The sequence below is a fragment of the Cicer arietinum genome, chromosome 3 (assembly GCF_000331145.2).
Source record: "Cicer arietinum cultivar CDC Frontier isolate Library 1 chromosome 3, Cicar.CDCFrontier_v2.0, whole genome shotgun sequence".
NCBI lineage: Eukaryota > Viridiplantae > Streptophyta > Magnoliopsida > Fabales > Fabaceae > Cicer > Cicer arietinum.
Window position 1 is genome coordinate 64,083,855 of NC_021162.2, and position 20,314 is coordinate 64,104,168.

Here is a 20,314-nt window from a genome sequence, read left to right on the forward strand (position 1 = left end):
GATTTTGAGTAAAATTAGTTGGGTTTGAAAGAAGACATATAGTTGTTTTATCATGTTAAGATTCACGGTTTTTATAAATATAAAAATGACTCAGTAGTATTGTAAACACAACTGCTCTGTTATAAGATTTTTATGTAATGTTAACTTTAGAATACTATAACTTGAGTTATAAAGATCAGTTTCGAGTGAAACAAATTACATTTGAAAGTTTTCAAGATTTATAATTAAATTTTAGGCATTACATTTTAATAATAATAATAATAATAATAATAATTATAATAATAATAATAATAATAATAATATAAAAAGAAAGAAGAATTTGTATTATCAATATAAACTAGTTTTACCTTAATGTTAAATAAAAATAAAGTATGAAGTAATTATAAAAAAAAGTTGTTACAATATGTATCAACATAATAAGATGATTCATTCATGTTGGAGGATAGTCTAAAATTATTTTATCCTTTCTATGCATAATCATTATATTAGTATATAAACAATTAATATGATTTAATCTAACTATGAATCAAAAGTAGTTGAGATTTATTAATTTTTTTAGTTCTTTTGTTTTATGTGAGATATTTATTAATAAGCAATAAAATGCATATTATCTTCCTCTTGTATCTTTGGTAGTTTACAATTGTTGCATATAGATTACAGGAATTTAATTGATTTGTAATTATACCAACCACCCTTAACTTTCTCATGAATTATTATTTATTTTATAAATAAAAATCACTTTTCAATGCAAAAGAACACGAATATTAAATATGAGTCTATGGTTGAAAAACAAAAGTCAATTATATTTTTTATTTCTAAAACTCTAGCTCATTATTTTGAAAAAATAAAATAGAATGCGAAAACTACCAAACATTATTTCCTTCACCATTGCCTTCAACGATCGCCAGACTCTGTGTATGAGAATTAAAATTATATAACTAAAATATTAAAACAGCTTATAAATAATCATGCACATAATTTAAATTATTAGAAAAAAACATTAAATTTTCACCTCAACAATTTGATCAGTTGTCCCATTAAACTTTACGAGCAAATTTTAGTTGTTAGTGAGTTTACCGATACTATAAATGTTGAGTAATTTTTATAAGTATCCAAAAATATAAAACATTTTTGCATATTTATGTATGTATGTATGGCAAGTAGATAAGATGTTTTGGGCTTTTTAAGCGAATGTCTTAATCTCTATTTGGTCTCATGTGTTATTTTTTTACTAATTGTTTTCTCATGTTCAGTCATGTCTACGCAATTTATCAGTAGAAAAGATATTGTTCACATGTAAATGTCAGAGAATACGTTGTTACTTGTTACCACTATTTATAAAAAAACAGAAAATGTGCCAGATTTTAAATCTTATTTTTATACATCAACTTGCAGAAAAGTATTGAACATTGCGTTGACACATTTTTGCAAATTACATATGGTTGAGATAAATATCTTAGTTTTCTGGTATGTTCCTTTCCTCTGAAAATTGGCATTGGTTAGTGCAAATTACATCATTATCATATTTTCTTGTGATGATTTATGTTGAAAAAACATAATGGAATGCAATGGCAAAATAATGGAGTATTCTAATTATATTCTAATCAGACGTGAGAATAAGTTAGATGAAATTTTGAAGTTCTTTTTTTTTTATTTTCTTTTTATTTTTTAATTTGGATAAACTTTTTTTAATAATTTTAATATAATTTAAAAATTTATTTAAAAGTTTATTTCATATTAAAATATTAATATATATATATATATAAATATTAATATTAATAAATTTATATATAATATAAATTGATCTATCAAACTTAATAAATTTTTTTATAAATTTAAATTTGATCTATTTAAATTAATAAATTTTGAGCATAACTTTTTATTAAACATTTCACATCAGACATATTATAAATAAACTAGATCATAAACTCCTGACGGGTTTAGATTATTTTCTCCCTCAATTCTAATTTAAAAACGTAACAAAAGGTACAACTAGCTAATAAATAAATTACTACGTACATGTAAAGTTTATGGGAGTGAAAAATCTGAGATACAGAAGTAACTACCATGTCCTATTATTAAACTCAAGATTTTTGTTTTCATCAAATAATCGTTTGTTATATATTTTTTAAATGATTTTTAAATCATTTCATCTTTTTGTTATATAATTGTTAAAAATAAATTTTTAATAAAACTACAAATTGAAATTTGATTTAAATAGTTTCTCATAAAAATTCATTTTAAATATTTCATTATATTTTTAGTAGATTCTCATAAAAAAGTTAGTTTTAAAAATATAAAAAGGACCAATGGCTTACTCAAATTTGGAATTTGGAAATTGGAACCCTATCAAAATACAAAGAGCTTTTTATTTTCATTTTTCTCTTTTTTGAATGAATTTTTATTTTATTTTTCTCGAAGCTTATTATTTGGGCCTATGCCTTGTGTTAATTGTATCTCTTTTTTGGGCCTAAACCTTGCATTTAATATATCAAGTCAAAAGCAACCACAATCACTCTATTCCAGAGTTATACTTCTCTTAAATTTTGAATTTGTATCTGATTTTGTTTTAAAACTTTTCATCTTTTCAAAATTTTAATGTATTTCAAAAAATTCTTCTATTTTATCAGATTTTAGATGTGTTTTAAAAAATTAAAATTAAAGTTTGTAAAATATATTTGTAGTTTGAAAGACTTAAAAGTAAATTTACCAAAACATAAAATTCTATAACCCTCCACAAGATTCCAAATGTGTATAGGATAATTTCTATAGCAGAAATATCTTGCAAGCAATCTGTTTTAAATTTTTTATTTTATTTATTATGACAGAAGGTAATTTGGATAATTTCCATAGGTTTGGGGGTGGTCCTGGTGGAACCACGTGGCCAGGGCCCTGCCACAGTTTTTAAAAATAAATGTAAGAGCATGATATTTGGCATCACAGATACTACTATTAATTACTAAAGCTTTAATTTTAACTTGTTTTAATTAGTTTACTCATAGTATAATATAGTTTATTATTTATTTATTTCCTTTGAATAAAAATATAATTTTAGTTAGATAAATTTCGTAGAAATTTCAGAAAGGTTTTTTTACGTTAGATATTTCATATTTTATTTAATAAATAAGGATAATTATTGAAAATTATTAATTAATACTAAAATTATAAATTATTCATGTATTAAATATACATTTATATTTTGGCCTCTACCTACTTAAAAGTAAGGGCAGAGGTATAATTATGGAGAAGGGGATACATTTTTCCAAAAGCATGCGGTTCCTTTCTTTAATTTTAATTTTTTGACAAAAAAAATCAATTGGTTTCTGTTGTTCCTTAGTGATTCTCATTATTTATTTATTTATTTGTTTATTTCCTTTGTATAAAATACCCATTGGTGGTGTCTTGAGTTAGTATCAACATCTTTTCTTATGGCAATCGAACGGGTTCTTCACATGAAAGGTGGTGTGGGAGAAACAAGCTATGCAAATAACTCCCTATTACAGGTATTATTTTCATATTTAAATTAATAATTAAGTGTATCTAAGAAAAAATGTCAATATGGTACATGTTTTAAATTTTTTATCTGTGTACTTCTCTCTAGTAAGTGAATAATTTATTTTTTTTGACAAATCAATATATAATTGTATATCAATTGGTAGGTCAATAGTTGTTTTTCCTTTAACTAGCTAGATTAAATCCCGATCATTTTACTCTTACAATTCCTTAAGTTCTTAGTTGAAACTAATTGAGCAACTCAACCATCCTTATTCCCTCTATATTTACTTTTTTTAATTCTTATATTTTCATTGTACAATCATGTGATATTAAGATAGAGGGTCAGAATAATTCCTTTTCTTCGTTTTTTCTTATTCAACATGTATGTGTGGCCTAAATTCAGGAGCGGTCCAACTTAACATTGATGAGATCTAGAGCAAACATTTGTACGGGGACAAATTTTTGTTAAGGTTGTACACATAGACAAATAATTAAAAAAGTTTATTATTAAAGTTTCAAAGAATTGTTTAGAAAAATTAGACAACATAATTAAACAAGTAAATATTTGACCCAAAAATGAATAAGTTCATTAGTTCAACATAAATATCTGGACAGTATAAATTTTCCTTTTTCCTTATTTGCGTTTTTTTTTTTATAAATAATAGTTCAATTATCAGTTCGCACAAAAAGAGTACAATAGCCCAACAATAAAATTATATGAAAAATAGGTGATTAAAGAGTTACTCCAAATATTTAAGATCTAAATTTTATTTTCTTTATTTTTTACACGTCTATCAATCAATAATACGATATATAAATTATGATAAATATTTATTTATTCGATTCCATTTTTGTCTCTATTCTTTTCAAATACACTACCGAATTTTAACTTCTCATAATAGATTGTATATTTTTAGATGTTGAAATCTAATAAAAAGATGAAAAAGATAAAAAATAAATTTTTTTGGCCATAGTTTAAACGTCACAATATTTAATGATTAGATTATAAACAAATTTTATGTTTTTCATCTCTAAATATTGGCTAATTTTTTTCCCTTCTAGTGTTTATAGTTGGTCTACACTATTCTTTTCTCAAAATTAAAATATGTTGTTATTAGTTAGACAACTACAACTTTAAAAGAGACATCGTATTGTACAAAGTCTACATTTTTGGAATTTTAATACATTTCACCTCAAAGTAATTTCCCTTTTTATTTAATGTTTTGTGATATATTTCTATATATAAAAAAAAAAAATTATGTCTTTATGTCTTTCTTATTTTGGAGCAACATCCTCTTATTCTAAATTTTATTCAGAAAAAAAAATGTTATGTAATATATTGACATATCTACATTGTATGCAGAGAAAAATAATATTAGAAGTGAAACCCATATTAGAAGAGTATTTGAAATTGATGGTCTCCAACACAACTTTAAATGGTTGTTGTAAAGTAGCTGATTTAGGTTGCTCTTCAGGACCAAATACACTTATAGCAATTTCTAACATTATGGAAATCATTCATAAAACTAGCTTCACCTTAAACCATAAGCCACTTGTATTTCAAGTTTATCTCAATGATCAATTTGAAAATGATTTCAATACCATTTTCAAGCTACTCCCTGATTTCTATCAAAGTATACAACAAAAAAGAGACAATTTTGGAGCATGCTTCATAAATGCAACACCAGGAAACTTCTATGGACGACTATTTCCCAATAATTATATCAACGTTTTTCATTCATCTTATTGTCTTCACTGGCTATCACAGGTAAGTGGCACCAAAACTACATTTAATTCATCAATATTAAATGAACCTTCAAGCTTTATGAAACTTAATTTAAATCTTTTGTGAAGACATGATGTTCTTTTTATGGCATTAATTAGGCACCTAAAGATATGACCAAGAATGAGGAACCACTTAACAAGGGAAATATTTACATATCAAGCACAAGTCCTCCATCAGTTTATGAAGCATATTTTAAGCAATTTGAAAGAGATTTCAAATATTTTCTAAAGTCACGTTTCGAGGAATTAGCATTGAACGGTATGATGGTACTAACATTCATCGGTAGAGATAAAACTAACCAAATTACTTCTATGCCTCAAGGGTTACTTGGCATGGTACTCAATGAGATGGTCCAAGAGGTAAATATTAGCTTTCTTAACCGGTAACAAACATTAATTATATTAATAAACACTTGAAAATAAAATTCTTGTTGCTGATCTTATACATTTATCATTTCACACACACTACTATAGATACTCCAGTTTAATTTTACAATAATTTTACTAGTAAATTATAATTTCGTCTTTTAAATTATAAAACTCGAACAATTTTGATATTTAAATTTATAAAATAGAAATTTATAAAATAAAAATTTTAAAATTGTTAAATTTTATGGTTGTATCAACCTATTCTTCGATGTATTATCAATATTCTAATTAGTGATCTATAGAATTGAAAAAATATTACTTAGTTTCAAATTTATTTATGTTACTATCAACTAAAGATCATAGAATAGTCCTTGCAAATACGAATAAGAGATAGATTTTATTTATAAAAAAATTCTTTTTTAGGACTCATTTTAGAATATCAATAATATAAGGGATTAAATTAATATCTTTAAAGAAGATTGGCCTATGAGTTTGAATTGTTAGTTTATTTTTAGACTTGACCTTGAGCTTTTTAAATGTTAGATATAACCAAACAATTTACTTAAAAGTCTAATTCAATCAAACGAGATAATATGTAAATGCGATTAATTTTTTTTTTTTATACATTTAACATGACACTTTTGGAAAATATAACTTTTTTTTAATTTAGTTTTTATAATAAATATAATAAATTTTGCCACTGAATTAATTTCCAATTTTTGTGTCTCTTTGCAGCTCTGTAATATTAATAACCATTATAGCGCACTCTATACACTAAAATTTAAATAAAGGTTTTGTTTAACTTGCGATTTGCCTTTGTATAAATATTTCTTGTAATTTGTAGGGTTTAGTGGAAGAGGAAAAATTGGATTTGTTTGATTTTCCTACATACCACCCTAGTTTAGAGGAAGTAAGACAAATTATTGAGGCAGAAGGATCTTTTACCCTTCAAACAACAAAGACTTTCAAAATGGGTTGGGATGCAAACCTTCAAAAAGATATGGTTGACTATGTTGTTGATAGCAAAATGAGAGGGGAGTTCATAGCCAAGTACCATAGAGCTGTTTTTGAACCCCTTTTAATTATTGCATTTGGTGAAAGTATAATGGATGAATTGTTCTCAAGGTTTGCAAAGTTGATTGGACAACACATTGAGTTAGAGACATTAGCGTTTACTAATATTGTTTTGTTCATGACAAAGGATCATTGAAGATGGTAAGATGAAGGTTGTAATTTTGCTGGTGTAAACCACTATTTTAATTCCAAATTATAAGATTTTGTTTCTTTGACTTACTACAAGTTTTTCAATAGCATTTTTACATTTTTTTTTATCTCATTTCTTTATCTTTTATCTCTATTTTAGTCCTTTTAAGAGTTTTGATTTTAGATTTTTTTTCTTATAGATTTAACATGAAGCTGATGACATTGGCTAGTTTTTTAAACAAAATAAAAAGGAAAATTAATTTATAAATTTCAAAAAGTATCGATGTAGTTTGCCACTTCAACGATTTATAAAAAATGAAAGAAAGAAAAAAAAGACTAACTTGTTACGATTGAAAAAGTTTAAGGACTTGTATGGAAAAAAACAGATAAATCACCTAAATATAATAATTAAATAAGATAAATGATAAAAAAATACAAATTTATTTGTTTTTATTATAAAATATTCATGCTTTTTTAATTTATTATGTTGAAATAATAATTTAATTTGTATGCATTATTTGTGTAAAATTTCTTATATCATCTAAAAAACGTAATAAAATGTGACGTGATTTTATAAATAATTATGATAAAAATTAAATATTATTAATTATTTAATGATTATGATTGATTGATAATGTAAAAATCATTTATATTTATTGTTTATATAAATTAAATTATATAATAATATATTATTTATCAATTTATTTTAATTCCTTTTTTTTTTTTGAATCATGTATTGGGTGTTTTTTTCGATATATATCTTTTTATTTTAAATATTAGCAATAATAGATTATCGCATGTCTGGTTAGCGCCTTCTTGAAAGTTTTTTTTTATTTTTAAATTTAACGGAAGGTCGCATCCCCATGTAATAGACGTTCAATTTTTTTTTTCTTCACATTTCTGCAATTATAAAATTATTTATTTAATAAAATAAAAATAATTATAATATTTAAAAAAACAAAATATTATTAATAAATTAGAATAAAAATAATAAAATATAATTATATTAATAATAATAATAATAAAGTACATTATATTAATAAAATTAAATAAATTAAAATTGAATAAATAAAATACCACAAATTTAATAAAAAAATACATCAAATTCAAATTTTATTATTATTATTATTATTTTTTTATTAATTTTTATTTATTAGATCCAGGAAAAAAATTGAAAGGAAGTTGGTATAATATAACATGTCATTTGTTTTGGCACATCTGTTTAATCGTATTTTTCTTCCAATTCAATATATTTTATTTTATTATTAATATTGTGATTTTTTAAATATTTCAATTATTTTTAATTTAGTAAATAATCAATAACTTAGTTATTAACAAAATAATATTAAATACTAATTCAACTATAAAATAAGATTGAGTTGTCAAAATAATATAACATGTTATTTATTTTTGCACATCTACTCAAATGCGTTAACTTTGACATTTTGTTTGATTTTATTATTAAAATTTTATATATTTTTTAAATATTTTTATTATTATTTTTTAATTACATTAACAATATTTTATTATTATTTAATTTTTTTATTCATTAAATTGGAAAAAAATAGGAAGATATTATTAAAGAAATACGTTGTTATTTTATCGATAAAATATTAGAGACCGTTGTTTATTTTGATACAGTTACTCAACAATTTAATATTATTTTAATATTATTATAATAAAATTTTAATATTATTATAATAAAAATTAGATATTGTTAATAATTTAATATTAATTAATAATATAAAAACTTTTTAAATTTACCGTTCAAATAAATTAAATTAAACTCATTACATATACTATATTCCGTACTACAGGACCCTTGGTAGGTAATCATGATTATCGTAAAAGTAGATAAGTAGTAAACAACGCGACAATTTTTAAAATTTTACGTTCATACTTTTTCAATTTGAAAATAATTGATTATTTTTAAAAAAAGTTGTCATAAAATTATTGATTATTTTAATTTTAATATACTATTTAATTTATGTTATTTGTAGTATTTATAAATTAATATATTTTATTATATATTTATAATATTAAAATATATTAATACCTAACAAAATAATTTAAGAAAAATATTATTGTGTTTAATTTAAATATTGTTTTAATGTACATGAAGATATTAAAATATTGTTGTAGACGCGGTGATTGCTGTGCGTTGAAACTAGCAACCAACCTCGTGTTGCGCTTGTTACAGACCCCTTCGATACAAATAATGGATGCATACAAATAATGAGTTTAAGTATACTATAAATAATGTAAATATTATTGGTTTAAGAGTTTAAGATAATAAATGGTTGTAATTTTAAGCATTATTCTTCTAATATATATCCTGTTTTAACACTAAGTACATGTATAATCATACAAAATGTGTCATCATATCTTAGAGGTAAAATTATTATACCATTCTTTAAGTTAACTATAAATTTTGCACATCTATATTTAAATCATTAAGCATAACTCTTTAATATATTCTTGAAAGTTTTAATGTTTCAGCATCTATATCATCTATACGAACAAGTTCAATAAGTTTCAAAATAAATAATTTTTTTTTTTTAAATTTCAATGGAATCTAAAATAGTTGTTGATTGTAGTGCAGTTATAAATAATCCATTTAAATTGTGTAATCTTGATCGTCTAATTTTAATTGAACCTACTTAAAAGTGATTGTTTATTCTTTCTCAATGAAGTGAATTGAGCTATGAATCTCTTGCGTGTGTTACTATACTTATATTACTCCTATAAATGACATATGTCTTTTATTTTGCGTGTCTTAACCATTACCATATATATGACAACAATGATTTCAGTAAGAGAAATGTTATTTAAACACAAATATAAACACAACTACTGTACACCTATACACTATATATTATACACACTTATACTCTCTCTTCATTAATACACCTCTATCACTATCTCTTCATTAGTTAATAATAAAATCAAATTAAACAAACAAACACCACACCATCTCTCTTCCTTTTTATCTTCATCAATCTTCTTACTCTCTCATTCTCTCTTCTGTCTCTTCCTTTTGGATAAATCATCTATATCTTGTGTTAGACCTAGATTCTATTTTTTCACATATATTTCTTATACATTGCTCTTTAAATCTACATTTCTTAGATTTTTATTTTATTTTTTAAATAAATTTTAATTTCACTTTATTTTAGTTCTTTTGTTATTTTCTTAGTTGTTTACTCTTATTGTTTTTGGCTCATACACAGTTTTCTGAGTTTTTTTGGTATTTCCTTTTCTACTTAATAGTGTAAACATTATTGATTAATAAAGTAGAATAGGTGGTTAATGCATTATTTTTGTCTAAAAGTTAGGGTTCTGCATTGTTAATCCATATTTATTATTTATATCTAAATATTAAGTTTCATCAATGTTATTGTTATTGGTAGGTCTAACACATTTCATATTTTGTTATTAATGGTGTGCTAATTATGAGTCTTTCTGAGTTTGTTTCTAGTTAATAGTATAAATATTATTGGTTAATGACGTACAATAAGTGATTAATGAATTATTTCTGTCTAAAGTAAATACACTTCCAACCGAAATAAATAATTGTCCCACCAAAATTGCAAGTTGGATGAAAATGGATTGTGGTACATTACAAAATTGGAACCTTATCATACTCACGAGATGAGTCATACAAAGGCAAGGTTGTTCAAGTTACCTTACAAGTGATAAGATAAAGTTGCTCAAGTTACTTTATAATTTTTTTGATTAAAATCAGTAAATAAGAGGAAGAAGAAGGAATAATAGAAGAAAGGGAGATGAATGTATGACGTTTATTTTTATAGAGGAAGACAAAAAGAAAGTGAAAAAAAAAAAATAAATAAAAAATAGAGAAAATAAAAAAAGGAGAAAATTAAACGAAGAGAGAAATATTATGTAGAGACTACATGTATTTGTGTGTAAAATTGTATTCAAATATCATTATTTTTTTATTAATACATCTATTTGTTACGTGACCTATTTCTTATCAACATTTAATGGGATTAAGACAAGATTTATCAGGTAGCCACCTAATTAAACCCTCAAAGCTAAGCCTAAATATATAACTACCCACTTGAAATAATTTTTCTTCAAATCAAATTTACTCATCTAACTTCTATGGTCCTTGCAACAATTGCATCGAATCTCACGTGGTATATTATTATGAGGAATGAAATAAAATTTTGCCATTAAACATATTCGAGCAAAATAGTGGCTATCTTCCTTATAAAAATATGTACCATTTGCCTCATCATGACATAATTGGAGTTTTATTTATTTATTTATTTATTTATTTTTTTATGACAATGGAGCGAATTCTTCGTATGAAAGAGGGTATGGGAGAAACTAGTTACGCCAAAAACTCCATAATTCAGGTATTATCTTCTCTCTTTATTGATTATATTGTAACCCAACAACCATTACATTTTTAATCTTAACAAATTTTACACAAAATGCTGAAATTTTCTTAAAATTGTGTAGTTTATTTTTTATTTTTTACATAAAGATGGTTAATTCTGAAGAAACGATACAAGATTGTGAGAATAAATGGACATTTTTGGACATACAATCACCACACAAATCATCATAAAACAAATGATAAAATCCAATGGGAGGAGTCTCCACCACCAAACAATTGAAAAAATTCATAGAAAAACTATAGTTAACAAATCAGTTGTACATATGGTACCTTCCATCTAATGTGGCGAATTTGAACAATACTTTTCTAAATGTTCAAATTTTCTTAAAATTTTAGTTTTTATCAACGACATATCCTGTCATAAATTGTTAAAATACATCGGTAAAAACTTTTTTTATGGTTAGTCAAATAATAAAGTATATTTTTGTTTTTGTTTTTAATTTAGAAACAAAATTTACTCTAATTATAGAGAAGAAGGACACTACATGTTGGACCCAATTTGAACATATATCAATTTACAAAATTTGTTAATTTATTTTTTATTTGGTAACTTTCTTTTAATAATTTGAAGCAATAGATAAAGCTCTATTTTTATTTATTTATTACTCAAGCAAACTTTTTGGAAAATGTTTATTTTTCAATTTTTCATGTTTAAATGTACCCGACTTAGGTAGCACGTTTCACAAGTTTTTTTTTTTGCTTTCCTTAAAATTTAGAAAACTTCTTTTTTCTTTTACCAAAGAAACAAAAACAAAAGTTTTAAAATCTAATTCAATTAGTAAATATTAATATTATTAAATTAAATACTATATTCCAAATTTGAATTCTAAATTTACAATTGTATACGAGTTTATTTGACATTTTGTTTATAGACAGAAAATTGAAAATGATATATTTTTTAGACTTTCAAGATATTTAAAAGATCCATCGTTCATATTCTTTATATTTATTTAACAAAATATTCAAAAATGTCTTGGTTATTTACATGTTTATTCTTTAAAAAAGTACTATGATGCAATGCATGCATGTGGACAAATATATGAGTTGTGAGATGTCAATTGTTTCTTTTCTTGAAATAGTGAGATGCCAATCCTTTTAATAAATTAATTTTAATTACCTCTGTGGAGGCTTTTATATCTTAGTTTAATTAAAACAGAGTGTCATGAAAAATACTTAAAAAATTAAAATATTTAACACGTGGCAATATAAATATTGAACTCAACCAAAGTTTTATAATTGGATTAGTAAAAAATCGTGCATCTGCATAGGTACGGGGTTGTTCATATAATTTGACAGGAGGTTGTTGATTTTAAGATCTTACGATATAAGTATATAAATATGAAAAATAGTGAATTGAAATAAGCTTTACATATAAGATATAATCTTGTACTTTGTAGTGTAATAAAAATGTAGCGATGTCTGCAGATTTCACATTCAATGGAACTCAACCAAAGTTTCATGACTGAATTTTAAAATCACGGTTCAAGTCCATGCATATGTAGTGAACCATTATACCCATGACCATATAGTTGTCAACAACCCCCAACCTTCAAGTCTCCTTTAATTTTTTTTTTTCATTAAACTCTCTATCAAAATAATTTTTTTAAAGCCCCAGCTCTTTATTGGGCTTAAGAAATATTTTGTTAATTTTGAGATTTTTTTCTTCAAAAATTTTATAAATTTATTTATTTCGAAAAATAATGGAAAAATATCAAAAAATAATTTTTTTTCTAAAAAAATTTTGTGATAAAAATAAATAAATAAATTCTCGAAAAAAATCAATTTTGTTTTCTCGCATTAAAAAAAATTATAAATAATTTTTTATCGAAAACTTTTTATTGGTGAAAAAATAAAAAAATAAAAATTATTTCTCGAAAAAAAAATTGATTGTTTGGTGATGGAGAAAAAAAATTATTTCTCAAAAAAAACTTTTTTATCGATATTGTTAATTCTTCTTTTAAAAAAAATTGATTTTTTTTTTAAAACGTAGGCCTATAGGCTCACTAAACCCTCAAAATTTTAGGGTGCTTTTAGTGTTGGGAGGCTTTTAAATTATAAATTTTTTTGCCTCCTCCAACATGTAGACTTGAACTAATAATTAGAAGATTTGTCAAATTGACAGCTCTATACATATCCAATAGTTACCCTTATCTAATAATAACAAAACATTTCAAACCATCAAAATTACTATTATATACTTTTTTGGATCATTATTATAATTAAATAAAAATTACTTTTACTGTTATTAAAAATATTAATTAAGTGCGATTAATTTTTTAAATTTCATATAAAATATAATTTAAATTTATTAAATTAATTTATCGTTTTGAATGTCAAAATCTCAACTAATGTGAGTAATATTTTGTAATTAAATTTTATTAAATAATAATAGTTAAAAAATAATAATTTTTATTAATTTTTACTTATAATAATAGTTAAAAAATGTATATCATATCATATCTATAAATTTTTATATTAATATATAATTATTTATCACGCAAGCGCCAAAATTTCCGTCAACAATATAGAATTCTCGTAATATAGAAAATTATTATGTAGTAATACAGTTGTCAATCATGCTTATATATACTATATATGTGTTTGTAACCCAAACTAAATTTAATTTATGCAGAGAAAAGCGATAATAATGAAAGTAAAAACCTTACTTGATGAGAACTTGTTGAAATTGATGATGTTGAAGAAAACTTCAAATGGTTGTTGGAAAATAGCCGATTTAGGTTTCTCTTCGGGACCAAATACACTTATAGCAATTTCTAACATTATGGAAATCATTCATAAAAGTAGCTTAAAGTTAAACCATAAGAAACTTGTATTTCAAATTTATCTGAATGATCTATTTGAAAATGATTTCAATAATATTTTTAAGTTACTCCCTGATTTCTATCAAAGCATGCAAGGAGAGAACTTTGGAGCATGCTACATGAATGCAACACCAGGGAGCTTTTATGGAAGGCTATTTCCCAATTATTACATCGACATTTTTCATTCTTCATATTGTGTCCATTGGCTATCACAAGTAAGTAAATGCACACATTCTTAACATTAGTGACTAAATTATATTCAACTGCTTTTAGTACTACATATATTTTGTGGTAAACAACAATAGATTATTGATAGTTCAATGGATTGTAGTACTTCCTCCATCTCATATTATTTAAAACCGTTCCCACTTTTTAAGAAATTAATTATGTGCATTACTTTCCAAGATAGAATAGTATGCTTTAACTATTGAAATGTTAAAGTAAAAATACTAATTAATATAGATTTCATACCATGATATTACAATTTTTTATTTAAATTATTGATAAGAGAGAAATAAAGAAAAATAATTTAAATAATATTGATGATTGAGATAGTTAATTACATCAAAAGGTACAAATACTTATATAGTTAATAAGATAAATAAATAATTAGGATAAAATAACTATAAAATTAGTGTAACTAACCAACTTAACTAATTAACCAATTATGATATCTAACATCTCTCCTTAAGTTAGAATATGTTTATTACACTTCGAGTTTGGAAAATATCAAGAAAGAAATATTGAAAAATACATCGCCTAAAAAACTTTTAAAATATCGAAAACTTACTGATTTAAAAAAATTTGAAATACCGAAAATTGATCGGTCGAAGAATATGAATTTTTACTCTTAATCATTTATTTTTTTTTTTTATGAATAGAAGTTAAAATGTCCATTAATTTTTGTTAAGAACAAGAATATCACCATGTTTTCAAAAGAATTCTTCTTTATTTGAGACAATAAAAAATGAATTTTGAGTGCTCAACTATACATTATCTTAATGAATAAAAACTTAAACGTCATTATAACTAAAAAATGAATTTTGATAGAAGGTAAAATATGCACATCTGACAAAACTTTTAATATCGAGTTTTAAATTATCTACCATTTGTTGTAATTGAAGAGAAAATGTTGGTGGTGACAAAGTTTTTTTTGGAGACATGTTGAAACAAGTGTGACCGATTCTTTTATATTCATGAAAAAATAATTTCTTTGAACTTGTTCACTACTCTATCTCTATTAAATAATTGTTGTTGTGGCATCCACAATTATTTTTCTTGATAGCTTGATGGTTGCTTCTTACGATGAAATTTGCATAATACTCGTGGGTCCTTGATCACATGAAGCACTATATGTCACTCATAGAAACAGCAACGGTTGGAAGATTTGCAACGTTGTAGCGAAGCAAGACACTAGGTTTTTTTTTTGTTAATAACATCAGCATACTATGTCATTTGTACGATGAATGGAGAAGCACTTTGAAGGAAACCAATTAATAATCAAAATCTTGATAGAAAACTGAAAAGGTGACTGGACCTCATTGAAACATGCATGACAAAGAAAAGAAAATCATTGATGCAATTTTTGTTGAAAAGGTAGAATGCAACCATGAAGAAGTTGTAAAACTTTCCTCCATAAAATATTGAGAAAAAAATACAGAAATTGCATAATATTAGAAATTTTCTGACCCCATAACTAAAGTAATAAATTAGAACAATTAATTTCTAGTAGGGTAATTAATATTTAATTAAAGTAACTAATTTGTAATTAATTTTACATCTCTAATATTATCTTGCAAGTTAGAATGTGTGAATCTAGTTTGAGATAAATAACATAAATGTTTTAAAGACAATAAATAAATACAATGAAAAGCAGTGAAATTTATTGACTAAAATTTTAAAATAACAAAATAAATCGGCTAAAATATTTTTAGAAGAATTATTCTTCGTTCGAAATAAGAATAAACAAGATTCTTATGTAATATTGTTTCTTCCTTTTCTTTTGTTGTTGTAGAAGATGTTGAATTCAATTATGGAATTTTTAAAAAAAAACTAGAACAATCTTGTATTTTTATTGTTGGTAAGTGTTGAAATATAGTTGATATCGAAACATTGAAGCAGTCTTCGTTTTTTGAATAGTTTTGTTGACAAACATATTGTGCTTAATGCACATTGTTTGATGAGTTTGTTTTTATTATCATAAACATGATGAGCTAATTCTAACTTGAAATTTGAGAGAGAAATAGAAGAAAATGAAGAAAAAATTAGTTTTGAATGAAGAAAAGAGCGGAAAATAAAAAAATTATTCAACAATCAAATCTTAAAGAAAAGATAAATCAATTAAGTTTTTTTAAAAAAAGTTCTCAATAAGTTTTTGAGAAAGAAAATAGTAGAATAACCAAACTCTTATACCATATTCGATTTTTGATTTATATCATTGATACAAAATAAATGGAGAAAAATAAATTGAATAATATTAAAGATTGAGATGGTTAATTATATCAAAAATTTCAAAGAATTATAAAGTAAATTAAATAAACAATTAAATAGTATAAAATAACTACATTTTAGAATGGGTAAAGTAGACATGCAATGAGTGAGTTTATTAGAACAATAAATGGGACATTCAATGTTCAATCATGTAGGGTCTGTAATATAACTTTTAACTGCTTCAATTCTATTTTTTCGCTTGCATTATTTTGTGGCATTAGGCACCAATATATTCGAAGAAGAAAACAGAACCACTCATCAAAGGAAATATTTACATAACAAGAGAAAGCCCTCCATCGGTGTATGATGTATATCTTGAGCATTTTGAAAGAGATTTCAATAATTTTCTAAAGTCACGCTATGAGGAATTAGCATTGGATGGTGTGATGGTATTAACTTTCGTTGGAAGAGAAAACAATGGTGAAATTACTTCTTATGAAGTACTTGGCATGGTACTCAACAAGATGGTCCAAGAGGTACAATGATTGATATATACATGTTTGATAATTTAATTACCATGAAAGTTTAAACACTTGAATGTTAACAATGAAAAGAGGAAGAAGAGAAACAACCACTCTAGGGTTTCATAACATATAATGAATTAAACTGAAGTTAATAGGGTTACAATGAGTATATATATAAAAGAATAGGATTGTCTAAAATACCCTTATTACTAATATATAATAATATTATCTAACATCTCCACTCAAACTCACGATGCATTAACATGGAGCATCGAGAGTTTGTCAACTAAAAAACGAAAACGTTTAATGGAATGCATCTTTGTAAACAAATCAGCAATCTGTAAAGAAGAAGAAACAAACGGTAGAGTAATGGTTCCATGCTGAAGATGATGACGAGTAAAATGACAATCAATCTCAATGTGTTTGGTGCGTTCATGAAAGACCGAGTTGTGAGCAATTTGAATAGCACTCTTGTTATCACAGTGCATCGGAGTTGGCTCAGCAAGAGAGATACCCATATCAGACAAAAGCCAACGCAACCAAATTATTTCAGCGGTAGTGGATGCCATAGCACGATATTCAGCTTCTGTAGAAGAGCGAGAGACAATGTCTTGTTTCTTACTCTTCCAAGAAATAAGAGAGTCTCCAAGAAAGATACAAAACCCTGTGGTGGATTTACGATCAGTGGTATCACCAGCACAAATGGTAGAGTAATAGTTTCATGCTGAAGATGATAACGAGTAAAATGACAATCAATCTCAATGTGTTTGGTGCGTTCATGAAAGACCGAGTTGTGAGCAATTTGAATAGCACTCTTGTTATCGCAGTGCATCAGAGTTGGCTCAGAAAGAGAGATACCCATATCAGACGAAATCCAACACAACCAAATTATTTCAGCGGTAGTGGATGCCATAACACGATACTCAGCTTCTATAGAGGAGTGAGAGACAATGTCTTGTTTCTTACTCTTCCAAGAAATAAAAGTCTCCAGAAAGATACACAAACTTGTGGTGGATTTACGATATGTGGTGTCACCAGCCTAATCAGCATCAAAATAAGCTCGTAACTCTAATGAGGATGACGATGGAAAGAGAAGACTTTGAAATTGAGTTCCTCGAAGATAACGAAGAATCCGAATAACTGCTGGTCAGTGTACTATAGTGGGAGAGACAACAAACTGACTAACAACATGAACAACATAAGCAATGTCAGGTCTGGTAATCGTACGATACACTAAGCTGCCAACCAAAGTACGATACAAAGTGGAATCTGGTAAAGGAACACCATCCGATGGAGCATATTTCATATTCAACTCAAGAGGAGTATATGCTGCTCTAGTATTAGAAAGACGAGTTTGATCATGAATGTTGGCAATGCACTTGGATTGAGAAAGAAGGTAGCTTCTAGAAGAGTAGGCAACTTCAATCCCCAAGAAATAGCGAAGAGTTCCCAAGTCCTTCATCTCAAATTGTTTGGCTAACTGCAATTTCAACTCATTGATTCCACTAACATCATCACCTGTAATAATCATATCATCAACATATAGAGAAAGTATAATGCGACCATAAGTGATGGACCTTATAAACAATGCAGAATCATGTTCACTAGAGCGAAAACCAAGAGAAGTGATCACAATAGAGAATTTCTCAAACCAAGCTCGAGGAGCCTGTTTAAGACCATATATAGCCTTTTTTAACTTACATACTTCCCCTTGATTATGAGAAACTCCTTGCGGAGGGACCATATAGACTTCTTCATGAAGCTCACCATTTAAAAAAGCATTTTTGACATCCATTTGAGAAATATGTCATTGACGAATAGATGCAACTGCAATAAGAGTACGAATAGTGGTCATCTTGGTTACAAGAGCAAAAGTTTCTTCATAATCCATACCATATTGTTGAGAGAAACCCTTAACAACAAGACGTGTTTTGTAGCGCTCAACTAACCCATCAGACTTAGTTTTGATCTTGTATACCCAACGAGACCCAATAACACGTTTTCCAAGAGGAAGAGGTATTAATTCCCAAGTATTGGTTTTGTGCAATGCAGAAAATTCTTCTGCCATTGCCTGCTGCCAAAGAGGATCAAGAACAGCCTCTTTATAGGAAGAGGGCTCAAACAAACTGTGAATAAAGGTTAAGAAAGAAACAAACGAAGTTGAGTAAGTGGAATAGACAAAATCAGGTAACTGAGTAGACTTACGTTGACGAGAGGGGTAACGAGGAGGATCAACAATCGCAAGAGGTGGTTGAACAACTAGGGTGGCAAAAGGGATGTCATCATGTGGAGTATTAGTATTTGTCTCGCAATTCTCAACATTACAATCACCAGAAGCATAATCATTAGGACCAAACGGATCAATATGGGTTAGTTCAGAACTCTTAGTAATCTGAGAATCAGAGGAAATAAAGTAAAAAGGGATGTGCTCAAGAAAAACAACATTACGAGATACATAAAGTTTTCCTATATGAGGATCATAACAACGATAACCTTTTTGACCATCCCCATAACCAAGAAAAACACTCAATGCTGAACGAGAAGACAACTTACTGCGCTCTACTTGAGAGCGAAGAACAAAACAAGTAGAATCAAAAACTTTCAAAGAATGATAATCAGGGGTAGAAGCATACAATTTTTCAAATGGAGACAAACCTGATATGATAGAGGATGGAAACCGAAACATAATATCTAGATCCACCTTTGGTGAGAACCGGTGATGGACCCCAAACATCAGAGTGAACTAAATTAAAGGGCGCATATGAAACATAAACACTTTTACTAAACGGTAAAGCTGGAAGTTTGGCAAGTTTACAACCACAACAATCTGAGATATCACAGGTTTGTAACTTTCCTAAGGCTCCAGTAGAAGCCAAATATTTTAATATAGAAGCAGAAACATGTCCAAGGCGAGAATGCCATATATAAAAACTTGAAGATAAGGAATTCAAGCGAAAACTAGATAATAAGTCAGCAGTAGTTGTGGAGGCTGCAATATCTGGGAGTCGTAGGTCATCCAAAACATAAAGTTCCCCTTGTCTATGACCTGTCCCAATCAGTCTCCCGGAATGTGGATCCTGCACACAACAAAAAGTGGGAGAAAACATAACCAAATAACCGAGATCACATATTTGACTAACATAAACAAGACTCAAAGTAAGATTAGGAATATAATAAACATCAGAAAGAGACATGTTAGGTGTGGAGACAGAACCAACGCCTGCTAGTGGCATAGGAGTGTCATCAGCAGTCATAACCGA

At 26.1% G+C, this 20,314-nt stretch overlaps 2 protein-coding genes across 2 annotated transcripts in view; both read left to right on the forward strand.

Moving 5' to 3' along the window:
• The first annotated feature begins 3,116 nt into the window (after positions 1-3,116).
• LOC101514869 (probable jasmonic acid carboxyl methyltransferase 1) lies at positions 3,117-6,942 on the forward strand. Its single transcript, XM_004493041.4, has 4 exons — positions 3,117-3,503; positions 4,859-5,263; positions 5,380-5,640; positions 6,494-6,942. Exons 1-4 carry the CDS (start codon positions 3,429-3,431, stop codon positions 6,857-6,859), a joined length of 1,107 nt encoding a protein of 368 aa, XP_004493098.1. The 5' UTR covers positions 3,117-3,428; the 3' UTR covers positions 6,860-6,942.
• Positions 6,943-10,979: 4,037 nt separating this feature from the next.
• LOC101506278 (probable jasmonic acid carboxyl methyltransferase 2) overlaps positions 10,980-20,314 on the forward strand; it is an 11,662-nt gene continuing 2,327 nt past the window's right edge. The window contains exons 1-3 of the mRNA XM_004493278.4: positions 10,980-11,234; positions 13,911-14,315; positions 16,812-17,066. Of these exons, the coding sequence (XP_004493335.2) occupies positions 11,094-11,234; positions 13,911-14,315; positions 16,812-17,066 (801 nt within the window). The 5' untranslated portion in view covers positions 10,980-11,093. The remainder of the gene's footprint in view (positions 11,235-13,910; positions 14,316-16,811; positions 17,067-20,314) is intronic.

Excerpts from the sequence above, each read along its gene's own strand:
- LOC101514869 (XM_004493041.4), top strand. The coding sequence starts at position 3,429 with ATGGCAATCGAACGGGTTCTTCACATGAAAGGTGGTGTGGGAGAAACA. Across the intron at positions 5,264-5,379 it reads GTCTTCACTGGCTATCACAG|GCACCTAAAGATATGACCAA; the intron begins GTAAGTGGCACC and ends GGCATTAATTAG. Across the intron at positions 5,641-6,493 it reads TCAATGAGATGGTCCAAGAG|GGTTTAGTGGAAGAGGAAAA; the intron begins GTAAATATTAGC and ends TGTAATTTGTAG.